Source organism: Poromitra crassiceps (genome assembly GCF_964638095.1).
Source record: "Poromitra crassiceps genome assembly, contig: HAP1_SCAFFOLD_237, whole genome shotgun sequence".
Classification (NCBI taxonomy): domain Eukaryota; kingdom Metazoa; phylum Chordata; class Actinopteri; order Beryciformes; family Melamphaidae; genus Poromitra; species Poromitra crassiceps.
Window position 1 is genome coordinate 36,892 of NW_028152156.1, and position 15,609 is coordinate 52,500.

Consider the following 15,609-nt stretch of genomic DNA (forward strand, 5'->3'; position numbering starts at 1 on the left):
AGCAAATCACAGCATTTTTTTTTTTTTTACCCCATACCCGATTTTTCATCCCATTTTTATCGCCCATTAGTGCTAATTTATATTGATTTATCCTGGTTGCTGCTCCACCCTCTGCCAATCTGGCAGATAACTGAAACTAAACTAAAACTAGGTGTGGAAAAAATTCTCAAACTAATAAAAAACTAAGCTAAAATGAGCAAACTCACTCTGGAAACTAACTGAAACTAAACTGAATTGAAAAAATATAAATAAAAAAATAAAATAAAAATAATCATGAAAAATACAAAACTGCAATAACTGTGGCTCACCTCTTGTGCCCTAGTCCCCCCTCAGGCTCCTGGGCCTTTGGGCAGGGAGGGATTATAGGCGACGCTGGTGCGCGCGGCTGGGCCCGGGCGGCAGCGCTGTGAGGCGGTGTCGCGGGGGGAGCGATCTGCCAGGTACGCCCCGGGGGATTAGAGCCATGAGGGCTGGCACTGAGAGAGGGGCGACGTGAGGGGACGCATCCCACTCAGGCTGCACCTCGCTCAGCTCGCAGGAGCACAGCGGGGGCCATGGCTCCTGGGACCATGGGAAAAGTGGTTGGGATTGTGCAGAGCTGTTTTGACCAGAGTGGACTATCAAGATATTAGATCAGAAATAACATTTGGAAATACTTTATGTCTGGTTAGGGAATACCCTGAATGTTACTTAAAAAAACAACCCCATACCCCCCTAAGCACTGTTCCTACCCAGCCCTCCAATCCTAACTCTACCACCTTCCTATCCTTAGCTATGACCCTTTAACCACTACTAAACTCCCCACTCACTAAACATCCATGAGTGAGTGAGTGAGTGAGTGAGTGAGTGAAAGTGAGTGAGTGAGTGAGTGACTGCCCTGACTTTTCCATCTTATGACCCCGGCGGGGTCTTTGATCTGGCACATATCCCCAAAAAAACTGTAAAGAGTTTTGCAGACATTCATTTAGTTGGACAGTTATTGAGAGTTGATTTGAGGAGGACTGGTTGTGGACCAGTGATGTCATTCATGCACAAATGAATGGGCCGTCGTTTGGCCACCCCTGCTGACTCATGTGATCCTGATGTCGAGCTAAAACCTAAGTTCATCACAAGAGGGCACCGTTGCACTGAAAGAGAACAGTCTGTTAGAATATTCCAACAATTCCCTTTCCTTTCCACTGTTATCCATTGTTGGATATTTCTTAGGAGCTCAGGCCCATGGGCTCCTTTTGACCTTTGACCTGTATAAACAAACAAATCACTTTGTTCAAATCTTTCAGCCTGGATGCTCATCCACACAGGATGGGGTTTTTCTCAATTCCCCCTAGCCTGGGTAAACCCAGCCTCCACGTGACCTCTGACCTCTATATTCACATTTATTCACTTAGGAAAAACCCCTTGAGATGAATCATCTCGTTTTCGAGGGGGTCCTAGCATGCAAAAATGAGATTGAAGGAAGTTACAATTTAAATCAGAAGAGACAAGACAAACAATCACAAAAGAGACAAGAACACTACAACTACAGCAATTAACATCAAATATCAGTTAGATAATATAGCAAAAGAATACATAAAAAATAAACCAAAATAACAATAAGTAATATGTATCTTATTTTCAGTGAACTGTATAGAACATGTACAATAGCAGATATGTATGTATATATATATACACACACACACACATACATATACATACACAGTATATATACATATACCACAAACTCCACAAACGCCACTGGGTAGGAACGCCACAAACTCTTTGAGACACTCCCCCACGGCAAGAGACTGAGGTCTGCCAAGACCAGAACCACCCGCCACAAGACCAGCTTCTTCCCAACCGCCATCAGCCTCACCAACAAGGCCCGGAAACCCCTTCCGCCAAGGACCTCACCAACAACCCCCCCCCCCCCACACACACAAACTCACTACCTCCTCCTAAACTCAACTGAACTCCCCCCCCCCGATAAAACTGGAACTCATATCTAATTCAATGCCTGTTCAACTGGGACTGTAAATTAATGTAAATTCTCTGCACATGTAATGCCTATTTAACTTAGCCTGTAAATTTCATGTACATTCAATGTAAACTCTTATTTAACTCCGACTGTAAATTCATGTAAATCCACTGCCTATTTAACGTCTATTTAACTCAGTCTGTAAATCTCATGTAAATTCAACGTAAATTCATATTTATCATCCACAGAACACTTCACCACTCATGTACATATTGTATATATTGACTCGATTTGATTGCACTTGCAACTTTGTGATTGTCTTTAGTTATCTTCCTACTTCTTATCTCTGCATATTGATGTAACCGCTACGCTGCATACAGACACTAAGACAAATTCCTCGTATGTAACTTGCATACTGTGGCAATAAAAGTGATTCTGATTCTGCTATACACATACACACACATACACACACACACACACATGTACTTACGTTGCAGGCATGGTCTGTGACGTCACGTTGAAGGCTGGGTTCACCCAGGCTAAATTCCTCCTGCGATCTGGAGAGAGTTGTAGACGAGCACATGCTTCCTCCGATACATGTGCAGTTGCCGCCACTGAGCTTTTTAGCCTTTGATGTTGAGAAGACTGGTGGTATCAGATCTCAGAGAGGCTATGGGGACTGCAGGCTCTGGCTTACTTTGTTTGGTTTTTATTCATTTCAGAAGCACTTTATAACACTGTTATGAAATGTGCTATATAAATAAACGGTATTATTATCATATGCTGACATTAATGCTCACAACATAATTGCTGTTCAGATAAGCAGATAAATAAATAAAATGGAGGATCAGAGTGGCAAAGTCGCCTAAGAGTGGTATTGCAAAGCACATACTGTAGGAGCGGAAAAGAACATTTGTCTTCTGTGAATAGATTGGCCCTTTGGAAATGTGTATTGCATTTCATTTACTCATATAACCTGACATTAACAGAGAATGCTACATTAAATATACATACAAAAAAGTAATAAACACAAATACATGAAAATACCATATAAATACATAAACATGGAGAAGTGCAGTGAAGGATAATGCATCAAAGTAATCTTCGCTGGTTTGCCTTTACACTGTCACAAGTCCACTTTTGTTGATTTGTTGATTTATTTGGATCTCGTTACCGAGGTAACATCTACTCTTCCTGGGGTCCACCTTAAACCACTTTTACTATCAGACACCAGGGGGCAGGGTAGAGCTGTACTGACAGTGTCCCTGTCCTAATGTCGGTTACTGGCCAATGTGAGTCGGTTCAGCTTACACCAGTTTATCAAATGTAGAATTCTTGGTCTTCTTCTTCTACATTGTGTGCCTTTTGGCAACACCTGTCTTCAACTGGCCCACACATTAATTGGAGTGAGACATCTCTCAGGCATGGAGCAGCACTTGTGATTGGACAGGCACTGTGGGGGTGTGACCTCAGCAAGGTAGACGGGGTGCTCTTGCTGGACAGGCTACTTGTCCTTACGGGAACAGGGGGCCGGCCCAATGTGGACGCCGTACCTCTGGCACCTCGCGAGACGCCGGGAGAGAGGGCGGGGCCTCTGTCTTCTGGCTGGGGAGTCTGTGGAAGGTTGGCTTTGATGTACGCAGAGACCACTGTAAGGTCCACGCTGCTGTCCGTGTCCACCTTATTCCCCGTGTCCACATCGGTCTCCTCTGCGCCCAGCAGAGCGTCCACGTTGAGCCGGAAGGCCGGGATGAGGGAGGGGCTACGGGTGAGGGAGGGGCTTCTGCAGTGGGGGCCGGGGGAAGGCCCAGGGGAGGAGGAGGAGGAGGTGGAGCGGGCGCTGGCGGGCCCCGTGTTGGGCAGAGAGAAGAGGGAGCTGGACCGGGGGGTCCTCCACGGGCTCCTCCAAGCCTCCGGGTGGCGCTGGTCATCGTCTCCCTCGTCCTGCTCCTCACAAGCCAGAGGCAGCGAGCTGTGGGAGGCCTGGCTCTGGGCTCTGGGACGCGACGACGCACGATGGTGCCGGCGGTTCCTGCGGCCGAAGGTGGATGGAGCCGAAACAGATCCAGTGGCGAGGGAGGCATCTTGTCTGCATTTGAAGCGCGCACCTTGGACCTGTACAAGGAACAGGAAACAGATGAGAACACTTGCGCTCCTTTATACTGTATGTGTGTACATCATACATGGGCAACATACGGCCCGCGGACTGTGCTTTTTTTTTTTAATAGTTTTAATATTTTTTCGGGTGAGAACGTAATATAAATATGTGACCAGTTTATCAGAATAACGCCTATTTGGAAATATTTGACGAGCAGCGAGGACTGAGAGCGCTGACTGTGTGACCAGTCGGACTAGCTAGTATCTGTCAACCTACTACTGGCAGTGAGAAAACACTGTCCACGTGCTTTTGTAGCTAACGTTAAATGCCGACCAGGTAACAGCCATCGGCTGCTCGCAGCAGTAACGTTATGAACATGTAACTGAGGTTGGCCGCAGTGTAGCTTCTGAATGTTGCCGCGTCATAGTGACGTTTTTGTTTTGAAATTGGCCGCCAACTAGCGCTGAACCGGAAGAACAAATACAATTGTGACCAACGCGGGAGAGAGAAAAAGTGGGCGTGGTGAATGAGGTGAGGCTCTCATGCAACCAAGGGCTCCTCACGCAATGAACAGACTGTGGAGCAGAGGGGGAGGGGGCGTGAGGGAACCCCCCCCCCCCCCCCCCCCCCCCCCACTCCAGCCACTTTATGAATCAAACCAACAGCTGGCAAAGTCATCAGCATCCAGGGGAATCCCCTGTGTATCACACATCCATTTATGTACCTGACACACACACACGCACACGCACACGCGCACGCGCACACAACACACACACACACACACGCACACACACGCACACGCACACGCACACGCACACGCACACGCACACACACACACACGCACACACACACAGAGAGGGGCTGTTCAACAAAAAACGGTTTCTGGCTGCACAAATCTACAGCCAGATTTCCTCCCACAACATAAAAGGTCTGGAAAAGTAATAAGCAACATGGTGGTACTTGTCTTTGTTCTGACACCAGCTTGGTGAAATGTTATAGAGTGCATAAGTCACGCCCTCTTCCGGGACCCAAGGGATTTTTTCATTCCCCATTCATTTTTCAATGGGCGCTTGAAAGATCCTTATTAAATGAGTTTCACTTGGACAAAACAAGTGATTCAGCTCTACTCAGAACCAGGGGAGCCCATAGAACCTCTACTCAGAACCAGGAGAGCCCATAGAACCTCTACTCAGAACCAGGGGAGCCCATAGAACCTCTACTCAGAACCAGGAGAGCCCATAGAACATTTCACTTGGACCAAACTACTTAATCCTCTTGGTGCTGGGTAGCACATAATGTCTTACCAACGAACGCCAGTGCTGCACTTGGCGCCAGGTCCAAACAAGTTCTTTCATTTCCTTCTCCACAGATCTTATGTCTCTTCGGGTCGACCTCATTGTAAACAAAACAAAAATGCAACCCCCCCCCTCCCTAGATCCCCTCCCCCCCAGATCCCCTCCCCCTCAGATCCCCTCCCCCCCTCTTTTCTGTTGGTCTGAGTGAAATGTTCTTTGGTCTCTCCTGATTCTGAATCGAGCTGAATTGAAGGATTTTTCGTCTATGGAGAAATGAATAAGGAATGAAATCTCGTAGGCACTTCATTCTGAACAAGTTAGGCAGTGTTCAAGAGCAAGATATATATGTTTCTATGAGGACATTTACACCTGGCATTAACATGCGTTTTCTGCCATCAGATTGCAATCCGATTGTATTTTATCACTTCAGCCTGATTCCATTTACACCTGGCACTAACATGCGTTTTGGGTGAACAGATTGCAATCCGATTGCTCTCCAGCTCGAACGTCATAACGCGCGCGCCCCCTGAACGTGTGCATGCATGTTTGCATACATGCACAGGGAAATAGAGGTTATTGTTAAGCTCAAATGCACAGTGAACGTCCCCTTCACCTGGACAAAACGATGGCCGATCACGCAGCACTGCATCTATTTCTTTATAAAAAGGACACGTTGCTCTGCCCCTGCCACTTTTCTTGTTCTTGTCCTTGGCCTGTCTGTAAGCCGTGTTTCCATTACCCTCAGAAATGCGCAAAATCTAAATATCGCAATAAAAATCGGGTAATGCAAACACGTAAATTTCGAAAAACCTCCCAAATATTGCAAAAAGCTTTTGCGCTCTCATGAGGTAGTTTTTCAGACGTGTCGATATAGCAGTTTTCTCTGTAGGTTATTCTCCCATGGAGCTGTTTGACACTGGGTCCGAGACACACATACATACGTTTTCCGTGCATGTCATTGGCTGTAACCACCTGTGTTGCGTTCAGGTAACATCCTAAATTACAACGTTATACAATTGAGAGCATAATTTATCTTTTATATCAACACTTCTCCTTTGGAAAAGGAGCGGAAAATGAAAGGAAAATGAGGGAGAAAGGGTTCGATAAGCCGTGGCAAAACCTCCGCTCCGCAGCAAAACTTTGAAGCAACGCTACCTAGCAGAAAGAGAGTGTTGTGCAAAAGCGGAGCGGGGGGGGGGGGGGGGGAGAAAGATAATTTTTAGCCGGTCCGTGACAGGCTGCCTGTGTGTGTGCGCATTTGACACAGCGGCGAGATGAGGGCACACACCGGTGCGGTGTATTTCCGTATGTTGCTGAATGCGTTTTGAGAGGACGCATTGCATTTACACTTGTGTTAAATGTTGTCATAATGCGTCCCTGACCACCTCCGGAGGTGGTTTGGCCGATCAGATTGCAATCCTTCTTCAATGCGTTTTGGGGGTGTTTACACCTGTACTTTCAAGTGATAAAATACAATCGGATTGCAATCTGATGGCAGAAAACGCATGTTAATGCCAGGTGTAAATGGCCTCTATATGTTTCCCTTTTCTGAAGAAAGCTCACATTTAAATGCACAAGACTCTAAACACTGATGACTTCTCCATGTTGCTATTCTTATGTCATGTCATCCAACTTTCCAACCAAACGATACAGAGAGAAGCAGTGACTTTCTACACTGCCACACTGCAACCTACTGCTTACAGTGCTCTGAGCTGAAAGAGTAACTTACTGGTTACAGTAACTTACTGCTTACAGTAACTTACTGGTTACAGTACTCTGATATGAAAGAGTAACTTACTGGTTACAGTGCTCTGATATGAAAGAGTAACTTACTGCTTACAGTGCTCTGATATGAAAGAGTAACTTACTGCTTACAGTACTCTGAGATGAAAGAGTAACTTACTGCTTACAGTGCTCTGAGATGAAAGAGTAACTTACTGCTTACAGTAACTTACTGGTTACAGTACTCTGATATGAAAGAGTAACTTACTGGTTACAGTAACTTACTGGTTACAGTACTCTGATATGAAAGAGTAACTTACTCGTTACAGTGCTCTGAGATGAAAGAGTAACTTACTGGTTACAGTAACTTACTGCTTACAGTACTCTGAGATGAAAGAGTAACTTACTGGTTACAGTAACTTACTGCTTACAGTAACTTACTGGTTACAGTACTCTGATATGAAAGAGTAACTTACTGGTTACAGTAACTTACTGCTTACAGTAACTTACTGCTTACAGTACTCTGAGATGAAATAGTAACTTACTGGTTACAGTAACTTACTGCTTACAGTAACTTACTGCTTACAGTACTCTGAGATGAAATAGTAACTTACTGGTTACAGTAACTTACTGCTTACAGTACTCTGAGATGAAAGAGTAACTTACTGGTTACAGTAACTTACTGCTTACAGTAACTTACTGGTTACAGTACTCTGATATGAAAGAGTAACTTACTGCTTACAGTAACTTACTGGTTACAGTAACTTACTGGTTACAGTACTCTGAGATGAAACAGTAACTTACTGGTTACAGTAACTTACTGGTTACATTACTCTGAGATGAAACAGTAACTTACTGGTTACAGAAGCCTACTGTGAGATGAAAGAGTAGAGCTTGACAGATAAGCTCAATGGAGCCTGAGTGAAGGAGGTATACCGACACATTGTAAAAAACAAAACACCGACCCAACACCCTCTAGACTCAGTTCTCAGTCTCTATTCATGTCGCTCAACTAGAGAGTGGGGACTTTCTCCCAGCTGTCATTGTTCAAACTGTCATTGTTCAAACTGTCATTGTTCAAACTGTCATTGTTTAAACTGTCATTGTTTAAACTGTCATTGTTCAAACTGGGTGGAACATTATTTGGGAGTAAAAAAAGCGCTGCGTGGCAGAACCAATCCAAAGTTTTTAGGGCGGTCCATCATGCAGAAGGGGCGGTGACATGTAGAAGTTGTGTTCTTGTAAACGGATAAAACAAAGAATGTAACATAACGTTGTTTTTGCTAAATCCATTTTTAATATTTTAAAAAGCTCTCTCCGTGATCTCAAGTGTGTCTTGTTTCATTATGGAGGATAATTGGGGGGAGAGCATCAATTCGTCGCTGTTGTGCAGGAAACTATTTTTGACAAGAAGTTCCCAGAAGATTGGTAGGCAGAACTCTCCAATCGTCTGGGAGCCGAGACGAATAGACAACTCGGAACTCGGAACTTTCAACTCGGATTTTCCGACCTCCGGCATACTGTAGTTGCTTTTTTATAGTTGTTTTTAACTCAGAGTTACAAGAACTTACACAGCTAGCTAATTTCATTGGTAGAATAGCTGTTGAATTCAACATATTGCTATAATCAGAGCAAAATAGAAACAAAATCAAGTTTATATTGTTTATATTTGGCTTTTTTATTTGATAAACACATATTGCATAATTACACCTCAAATAGGTCAGCAAACACATCGATGACGTCAACTCAACGGACGTCGACTTTTTTACAGCTCGGAGCCCGCTTTTCCCCGTGTTCCGAGTTGCCTTGAACGGCGGCGGCGTATATGTCGGCTCTCACCTGCAGCAGGATCTTGTTGCCGTCGTAGTCCTCTGTCTGCCAGCGCACCTGGCTGATGGGGCAGCAGGGGCGTGGCAGCAGGGGCACCAGCGCGCCCACGTCGCGCACCCTCACCTCCATCACGGCCGAGTCGGTGGGCACCGGGCCCTGGCCCCGCGGGAGCCTCTTGAGCGACAGCTGGATCTCCGTGTCCGGGTTGCGGTACACCACAAAGAAGCAAAAGTCCTCCTGCTTCTTCTGCGCCGGCCTCCGCTGCAGCAGCAGCTTGTACAGCCGCACCATGTCGGCGTAGCTCTCGTGGCGGCAGTACACGGTGAAACGCACGATCTCCTTCCCGTAATGCACCGGCCGCGCGGCCCACAGCGGCGTGCCGGGGGCCAGGGTGAAAAAGTCCTGGCTGCACGGCGCTAGCGGCAGCATACGCCGGCCGTTGCTGACCTTAGGAATAAATCAAAAACAAAAATGAGCACACTGAGCACTTTAACACCAGTCACTTTAGCACTTGGCACCTGGAGCTCTTCAACTCATGGGTCTCCCCTTTCCCTAGTTCAGTGGTTCTCAAATGTTTTCACATGAAGGACACCTAAACTGACAAAGATTAGACCACATTTGATAGGATTTTGTCCCATGGTCCCATATGATAATAAGATTGATGCTTTTAGATGTTTTATTACAGAAAGTGTATAAAACCCATGACCAAAATAGTCATTGTGTTACTTATGAATGGAATTATAGCAAAAAAAAAAAAAAACCCGCTTTGGCTGGAAACCCCCTGGAAACCCCTCAAGGACCCCTGGGTGTCCCCGGACCCCCATTTGAGAACCACTAGAGCTGTCACTTTTTAATCAAAATCCGAATGTAACTTCAAATGTGGGGGAGGGGGGGGGACGTTCGATATGTAATTGACCCATTCAAATTAAAATAATAATAATATATATATTTTTTTTGTGGCGGGGGGATTTCTTTTCTTTTTAAATTAATTGATGATCCAGCAGAGGGCGCTCTGCTCTAACAGCTTGACCTATCCTGACCACCTGACATGTCTTGACCACAAGACAAAATGGAGGCAGCCGATGCAGACTGACTGATGCAGACAACAACAAAGCCAGGAGCGGACAATCACCACTCATGCCACTCATCAGCTCTCAACAGCTGCTCCTTTACACATCAAAGAGAAGAGACGACTATCTCTTATGTAACGTTTAATGTAATTTTTATGGGAGGGGGGGGGGGGGTGTTAACCAATCAACTTCGGATACATTCGAACAAATTGAGGGGCAATTAACACATTGACTGCCAGACGTTTTTCTTTGCTGTAGTTAGCTTCTGCCAAGCCGTTTTTTGAGGATTATGGCTCATTTTATAAGAGCCGAGGATTCGTTTCAGCTTGGAGTTTGTGAACATACAATATCTCAAAAGTACTAATAGAATGTGTACTTTCTCTGTCTAAAAGAGTTAGTTTGTAGAGTTAGTAGTTATGTAAGCATTAGCAGTTGAATACAGCATGGTTTTAGCGTGAAAAATAATATTCAGAGATAAACGGCTTTTTGTGAAATTGGATGGAAGGGTCACTTTAACCATTCATTTTTGGCTCTCTCTCTCTCTCTCTCCCTCCCCCTCTCGCTCTCTCTCTCTCTCTCCCTCCCTCTCGCTCTCCCTCCCTCTCTCTCTCTCTCTCTCTCTCTCTCTCTCTCTCCCTCCCTCTCGAGTTGCTTCAACTCCGCCCTCCGTGGGCGGACAAGCTTGTCACCAGTCAGTGCTTTGCTGTGCCTGCATGTCTGGGCCGCTGTTTGAGGAAGTCGGGAGGGACTCGCTCGTTTGGAGTTTTGGTTGAGAGAAGCTTTTGCGATTCTGGTCATATTTATGCTGCGTGTTTCAAAGTGTGTTCCTGCACCTGTAATCTATCACCCGATCATAGTAGATCGGCTGAATCTATTATGTAAATTTGCAATCCCGCATCGCCAGCAATCAGCGCGAAAAGGAGAATGGCTGGGCTGAGAATGGCTTGACAAGTTAAAAAAATGCTTTCCTTCCTCTAGCAAGGAGAGCACTGTTGCCACTTAGTGGGTCGGTGGAATGGGTTGTAAACGTTCGGTGGCTCCAATAATTATATAAGAGATGTAAAAGGCTTAGATGCACAACCCACCGTCAAAAAAAAAAAATCGATGCCAAAAACGTGTAAACACGTTGTTGGCAGGGAACAGCTGGATTCTGAAAACGTGTTCATACGTTGTTGGCAGTGAATGAGTTAAAGTTCATTCAAACTTTATTTTTTGAAAAAGTGACAGCTCTAAGAACCACTGCCCTAGTTTGTCTCGCCACTTGCACATATTATATTGTCGTTTGTCTGTGTTATCTGTTGTCTTTTTTATGGTTCTCAAGTTTGTGTGGTTTTTGTCGCCTGTATTGACAGGGAGTAACACACGTCATGTTTGTCAATGTAAAAGAGAACTGCAAGTCGAGAAAGTGGCAGTTTGTGGTAAAACTGTGGCACTATAAGTTATCAATCAGAAAGACTACGCCAGTCACCTAAGTGACGTCTCTCCCGCCAGTCCATTGTTGTTGATGGTGTGACGTATAGCTAACGTGCGACACGAGATGTAGTTGATTCACAAAACTAAACCTTACGTTTCAGTTTCAGGAGAAACGACTTTCTTGACATGCAGAGTTATCTTTTAAATTGACAACATTTAACATGTGTTAGTACCCCGTGGCATAATTCAAACGGGAGCAAAAAAGTAACGTATCGCTCCGTTCACCACATTCATATTTTTGTAAAAAATAAATAAATAAATAAATAAATAAATAAATAAATAAATAAATAAATAAATAAATAAATAAATAAATAAATAAATAAATACATAAATAAATAAATACATAAATAAATAAATAAATAAATAAATAAAACCTTCTCGGTGTGGTGGTAGTGCCAAGGCGCTCGCCGCAGCGCGCGGTGCAGCGACAGTATCCGCTCCTCGCCGGCGTACGTTTCCTGGAGGAAAAGGACGACCGCCAAGGAGGGCTGGCAGGCGGCCATAGAGGCGGCGTTCTGATGGCGCTTGGGACGCAGTCGGTGGGAGGAGCCGGGCGCGCGTTCGGACACGCGGAACAGCTGCAGCTCGGGGTGAAACCAGGCCAGCACGGCGTCGGCCGCATGCTGCAGGGACTCGCCCTCGCCCGGGTCGGCGATGAGGTGCACGCTGACCAGGAAGGGGTCTTGGAGCTCGCCCGCGGAGAACTCGCCTCCGCATACAACACGGCAGACATGGGGGGAAAGAGGAGACATCATAAGAAATACATACAGAGTCTAACCCTAACCCAACTGACTGAATTAGAGAACAGAGTCTAACCCTAACCCTAACCCTGACTGAATTAGAGAACAGAGTCTAACCCTAACCCTAACCCAAACAGAGTCTAACCCTAACCCTAACCCAAACAGCGCGGTGGTCAGTAAGCCTTTGTTCACACCTGGCGCTTAACATAAGCAGAACTGAAGTTGAGCTGACGCTTAACCGGTCACACCAGAAGCACTCTTTTCCTCAGCGCCTCGCTCGGTGCGCCTTGAACCCGCCCACAACTTCCAAATTGACTTCATGCCTGGCAGCTTCACGCTTGGATAATAGGACTGAATCCGGAACAATGGCTTGAGCGCGGCTTGAGCGTGCCTTAAACGTGCCTTGAGCAAGGCACGCGCGCAGCTGGTGTGAACAGCTTCGCCTGTTAACAAGGACGCCGAAATGAAACCTGTGGGTTCAGCGTAGGTTGAGCGTTGCTTTGGCTTATGGTGCGAACGTGCCGTAAAGGCTCATTTATACTTTATACATTTTCATACCAAAATAAATGCGTCCGTTTCAAACAATGTTATCGTCACTGCCCACATACTTTCATGCGTCTTTCACGTTGATATCATGTTAAGCAATACATCCACCAGTGGGCAGTAGAGCGTCAAATGTGTGAGTGTGTGTGTGGTTCTGCTGCGTTTCATGCGTAGCCGTAAGCTTTCAGAGGACGGACAGAAATACGCACGAATTGAACGCAGACGTACGGACAGAAGGCTTTGTCCGTCTCCGCAAAAGAGAAAAGACCAGCACTCAAAAAAGTCCTTTAGGCGTTTTTAATACTTTGATGTACAGCAGCACAACGTACGCGTTTCAGCAGGTAGCCTTCATCAGCGTTGTGCCGGGTCAGGCGGAAATGGCGTATAAATACAGTCAAACCGGAACTAGATTCAATAATCCAATCAGTTACCAGGTAAGCTACACAGATAAGGACATCAACAAAGTTACAGAATATATAGAAAATGTACATAGCAAATACTCTGTCAGTAGAGTTTACGAATAGAAATAATTAAATATTTAATTAAATAAAGCCCAGCCGGATATGTTCCCGTGTCAATAGCCCTTCACAGAGAACAGGCAGAAACATAAATATACAAACGGGGGTCTAGTGGACATAATGTAAGTAGACAAGATAGAAAATATTGAAATAAAGTTTAAAAAGTACCTAGAGGAAACAACCCAAACAACAACTCCTCATTAAGGCCTTTAGGATGTTCAGTCTGTAGCGTGTGGATCCAGAAAGCATCTCTCTGTAGCAGAGCTCTGTCCCTATCGCCCCCTCTTTTCAAAGGTGCTACAACTTCAATCCCCTGAAACCTGAGTGAACACATCATGGAACCTGAGTGAACACACATCATGGAACCTGAGTGAACACACATCATGGAACCTGAGTGAACACACATCATGGAACCTGAGTGAACACACATCATGGCCAGCAGAATTAAAATGTCTCGCCACTGAAGACTTTTCCTCTTTGTTCCTAATAGTGCTCTTGTCTTCTGACATACGAGTTTTTAGCTCTCTTGTGGTTTTACCCACATAACACAGTCCACAAGGACACTTCAAAAGATAACAAACCCGGTCTTACATGTAATTATACTATTGATAGAAATCGATCTGTCCGTCTCCGCCTCCGTCTTTAACGTAGAGTATAATTGGGCCTGGTGTTGTGGCTGCGTAAGGATATTGGGTGTAAACACGTTCACACTGGAGAGCCGTGTTCGATCCCCAGGTCCCTCTGCCCTCCCCCCCAGGTCCCTCTGCCCTCCCCCTCCAGGTCCCTCTGCCCTCCCCCCCCAGGTCCCTCTGCCCTCCCCCTCCAGGTCCCTCTGCCCTCCCCCCCCAGGTCACTCTGCCCTCCCCCCCCAGGTCCCTCTGCCCTCCCCCCCAGGTCCCTCTGCCCTCCCCCCCCAGGTCCCTCTGCCCTCCCCCCCCAGGTCCCTCTGCCCTCCCCCCCCAAGTCCCTCTGCCCTCCCCCCCAGGTCCCTCTGCCCTCCCCCCCCCAGGTCACTCTGCCCTCCCCCCCAGGTCCCTCTGCCATCCCCCCCCAGGTCCCTCTGCCCTCCCCCTCTCTGCTCTGCTCTGTGTGTGGACTCATTAGTTCCATTAGGAGGTGATTACTGAAGCCCACCACAGCAGGAGCACTGCATCAAGGTGTAGCCCCCCCCCCCTGAACCCGTGACCCGGAAAAGCCAGCGCCTCCCCTGGGGGAGGGCAGGTACCGTGAAAGGACCGTCAGCCCTACCAAATGCTGAGAATGGAGTTGTTTTTGCCATAAGCCATGCGCTCCGTTGTTATTCTTTCGTGTCCATGCCACATGCAAACAGATGTACACGCTCACACAGTATCGCCTCATCGCCATGTTCTCTCATTCTCTGTTTTCAGAACACTTTCCCTACCATCTTGATCTGACTTCTCTGGGGGCTTTTGTCCTATTTCCTTTGTGCTTTGAGGCCCGGGGCACTCCGGGGCGAGGGAAAGGACAGTGGATTCTTGTCAGTGGCACAGGAGGCTGTTTTTGGCACGGCACCGCATCGCTCCAAGCAACAGAGAGGGGGCGCACAGGGACCGGATCTGTCTCATGAGTCCCGCTGGCCTTTGCGAAAGGACAGTTGACCAAAGAGGTGACATTTGTGTCGAGATCATGTTACAACCGCCGTTAACTACTGTCGCTCTGGTATTCTGCCACCAACGTGCCAGTCATAAGCAACTAATACCACTTTCAAACCAACCACTAGGGGGACGAGGGTTACTCGACCCAATGTTCAACTCGTCTTTTGTCAAGTCACACCAAGTCAGTCGAGACAGGTTCATCCCTGGTCACGACAGTTCAGATAGGCCCCGGGTCACAACAGAGATCCATAACAATTAGCATAGCCTGTCTACTCAAGACTACTACATCTACATCTCCATCTACATCAAGACACTCAGGAGGAGAACACACCCACCAAAGTCTGCCCTCCACAGAATATGAGACGAAAACCAAATGATAAGCAGAGAACATCAATGAGGCTTGCTTTGGTCCAGAAAATCTCCAATCCAAACCCTTCTATTCTCTCCAAACATCTCAGCTTGTGGCTCCGACATTTCCATTCACATTCCACTCCCCTCTTTTTACTCATTGGTTTACCTCTTGGCTTGCCCATTCCATTCCATCTCGCTCTCTTCTCTCTCTCCCGTCCTTCTCCATTTCACCTCTCCACATCTACCCCAGGCTTTCACCTCTCCACATCTACCCCAGGCTTTCACCTCTCCACATCTACACCAGGCTTTCACTTCTCCACATCTACCCCAGGCTTTCACCTCTCCACATCTACACCAGGCTTTCACCTCTCCACATCTACACCAGGCTTTCACCTCTCC

At 46.5% G+C, this 15,609-nt stretch overlaps 1 protein-coding gene across 1 annotated transcript in view; it reads right to left on the minus strand.

Moving 5' to 3' along the window:
* Window positions 1-360: 360 nt before the first annotated feature.
* Window positions 361-15,609, minus strand: part of LOC310770817 (protein FAM124A-like) — a gene marked incomplete at both ends in the record, with an annotated part of 67,361 nt that continues 52,112 nt past the window's right edge. Inside the window, 4 exons of the mRNA XM_083663531.1 lie at window positions 361-561; window positions 3,368-4,069; window positions 8,909-9,346; window positions 11,817-12,151. Of these exons, the coding sequence (XP_083519657.1) occupies window positions 361-561; window positions 3,368-4,069; window positions 8,909-9,346; window positions 11,817-12,151 (1,676 nt within the window). The remainder of the gene's footprint in view (window positions 562-3,367; window positions 4,070-8,908; window positions 9,347-11,816; window positions 12,152-15,609) is intronic.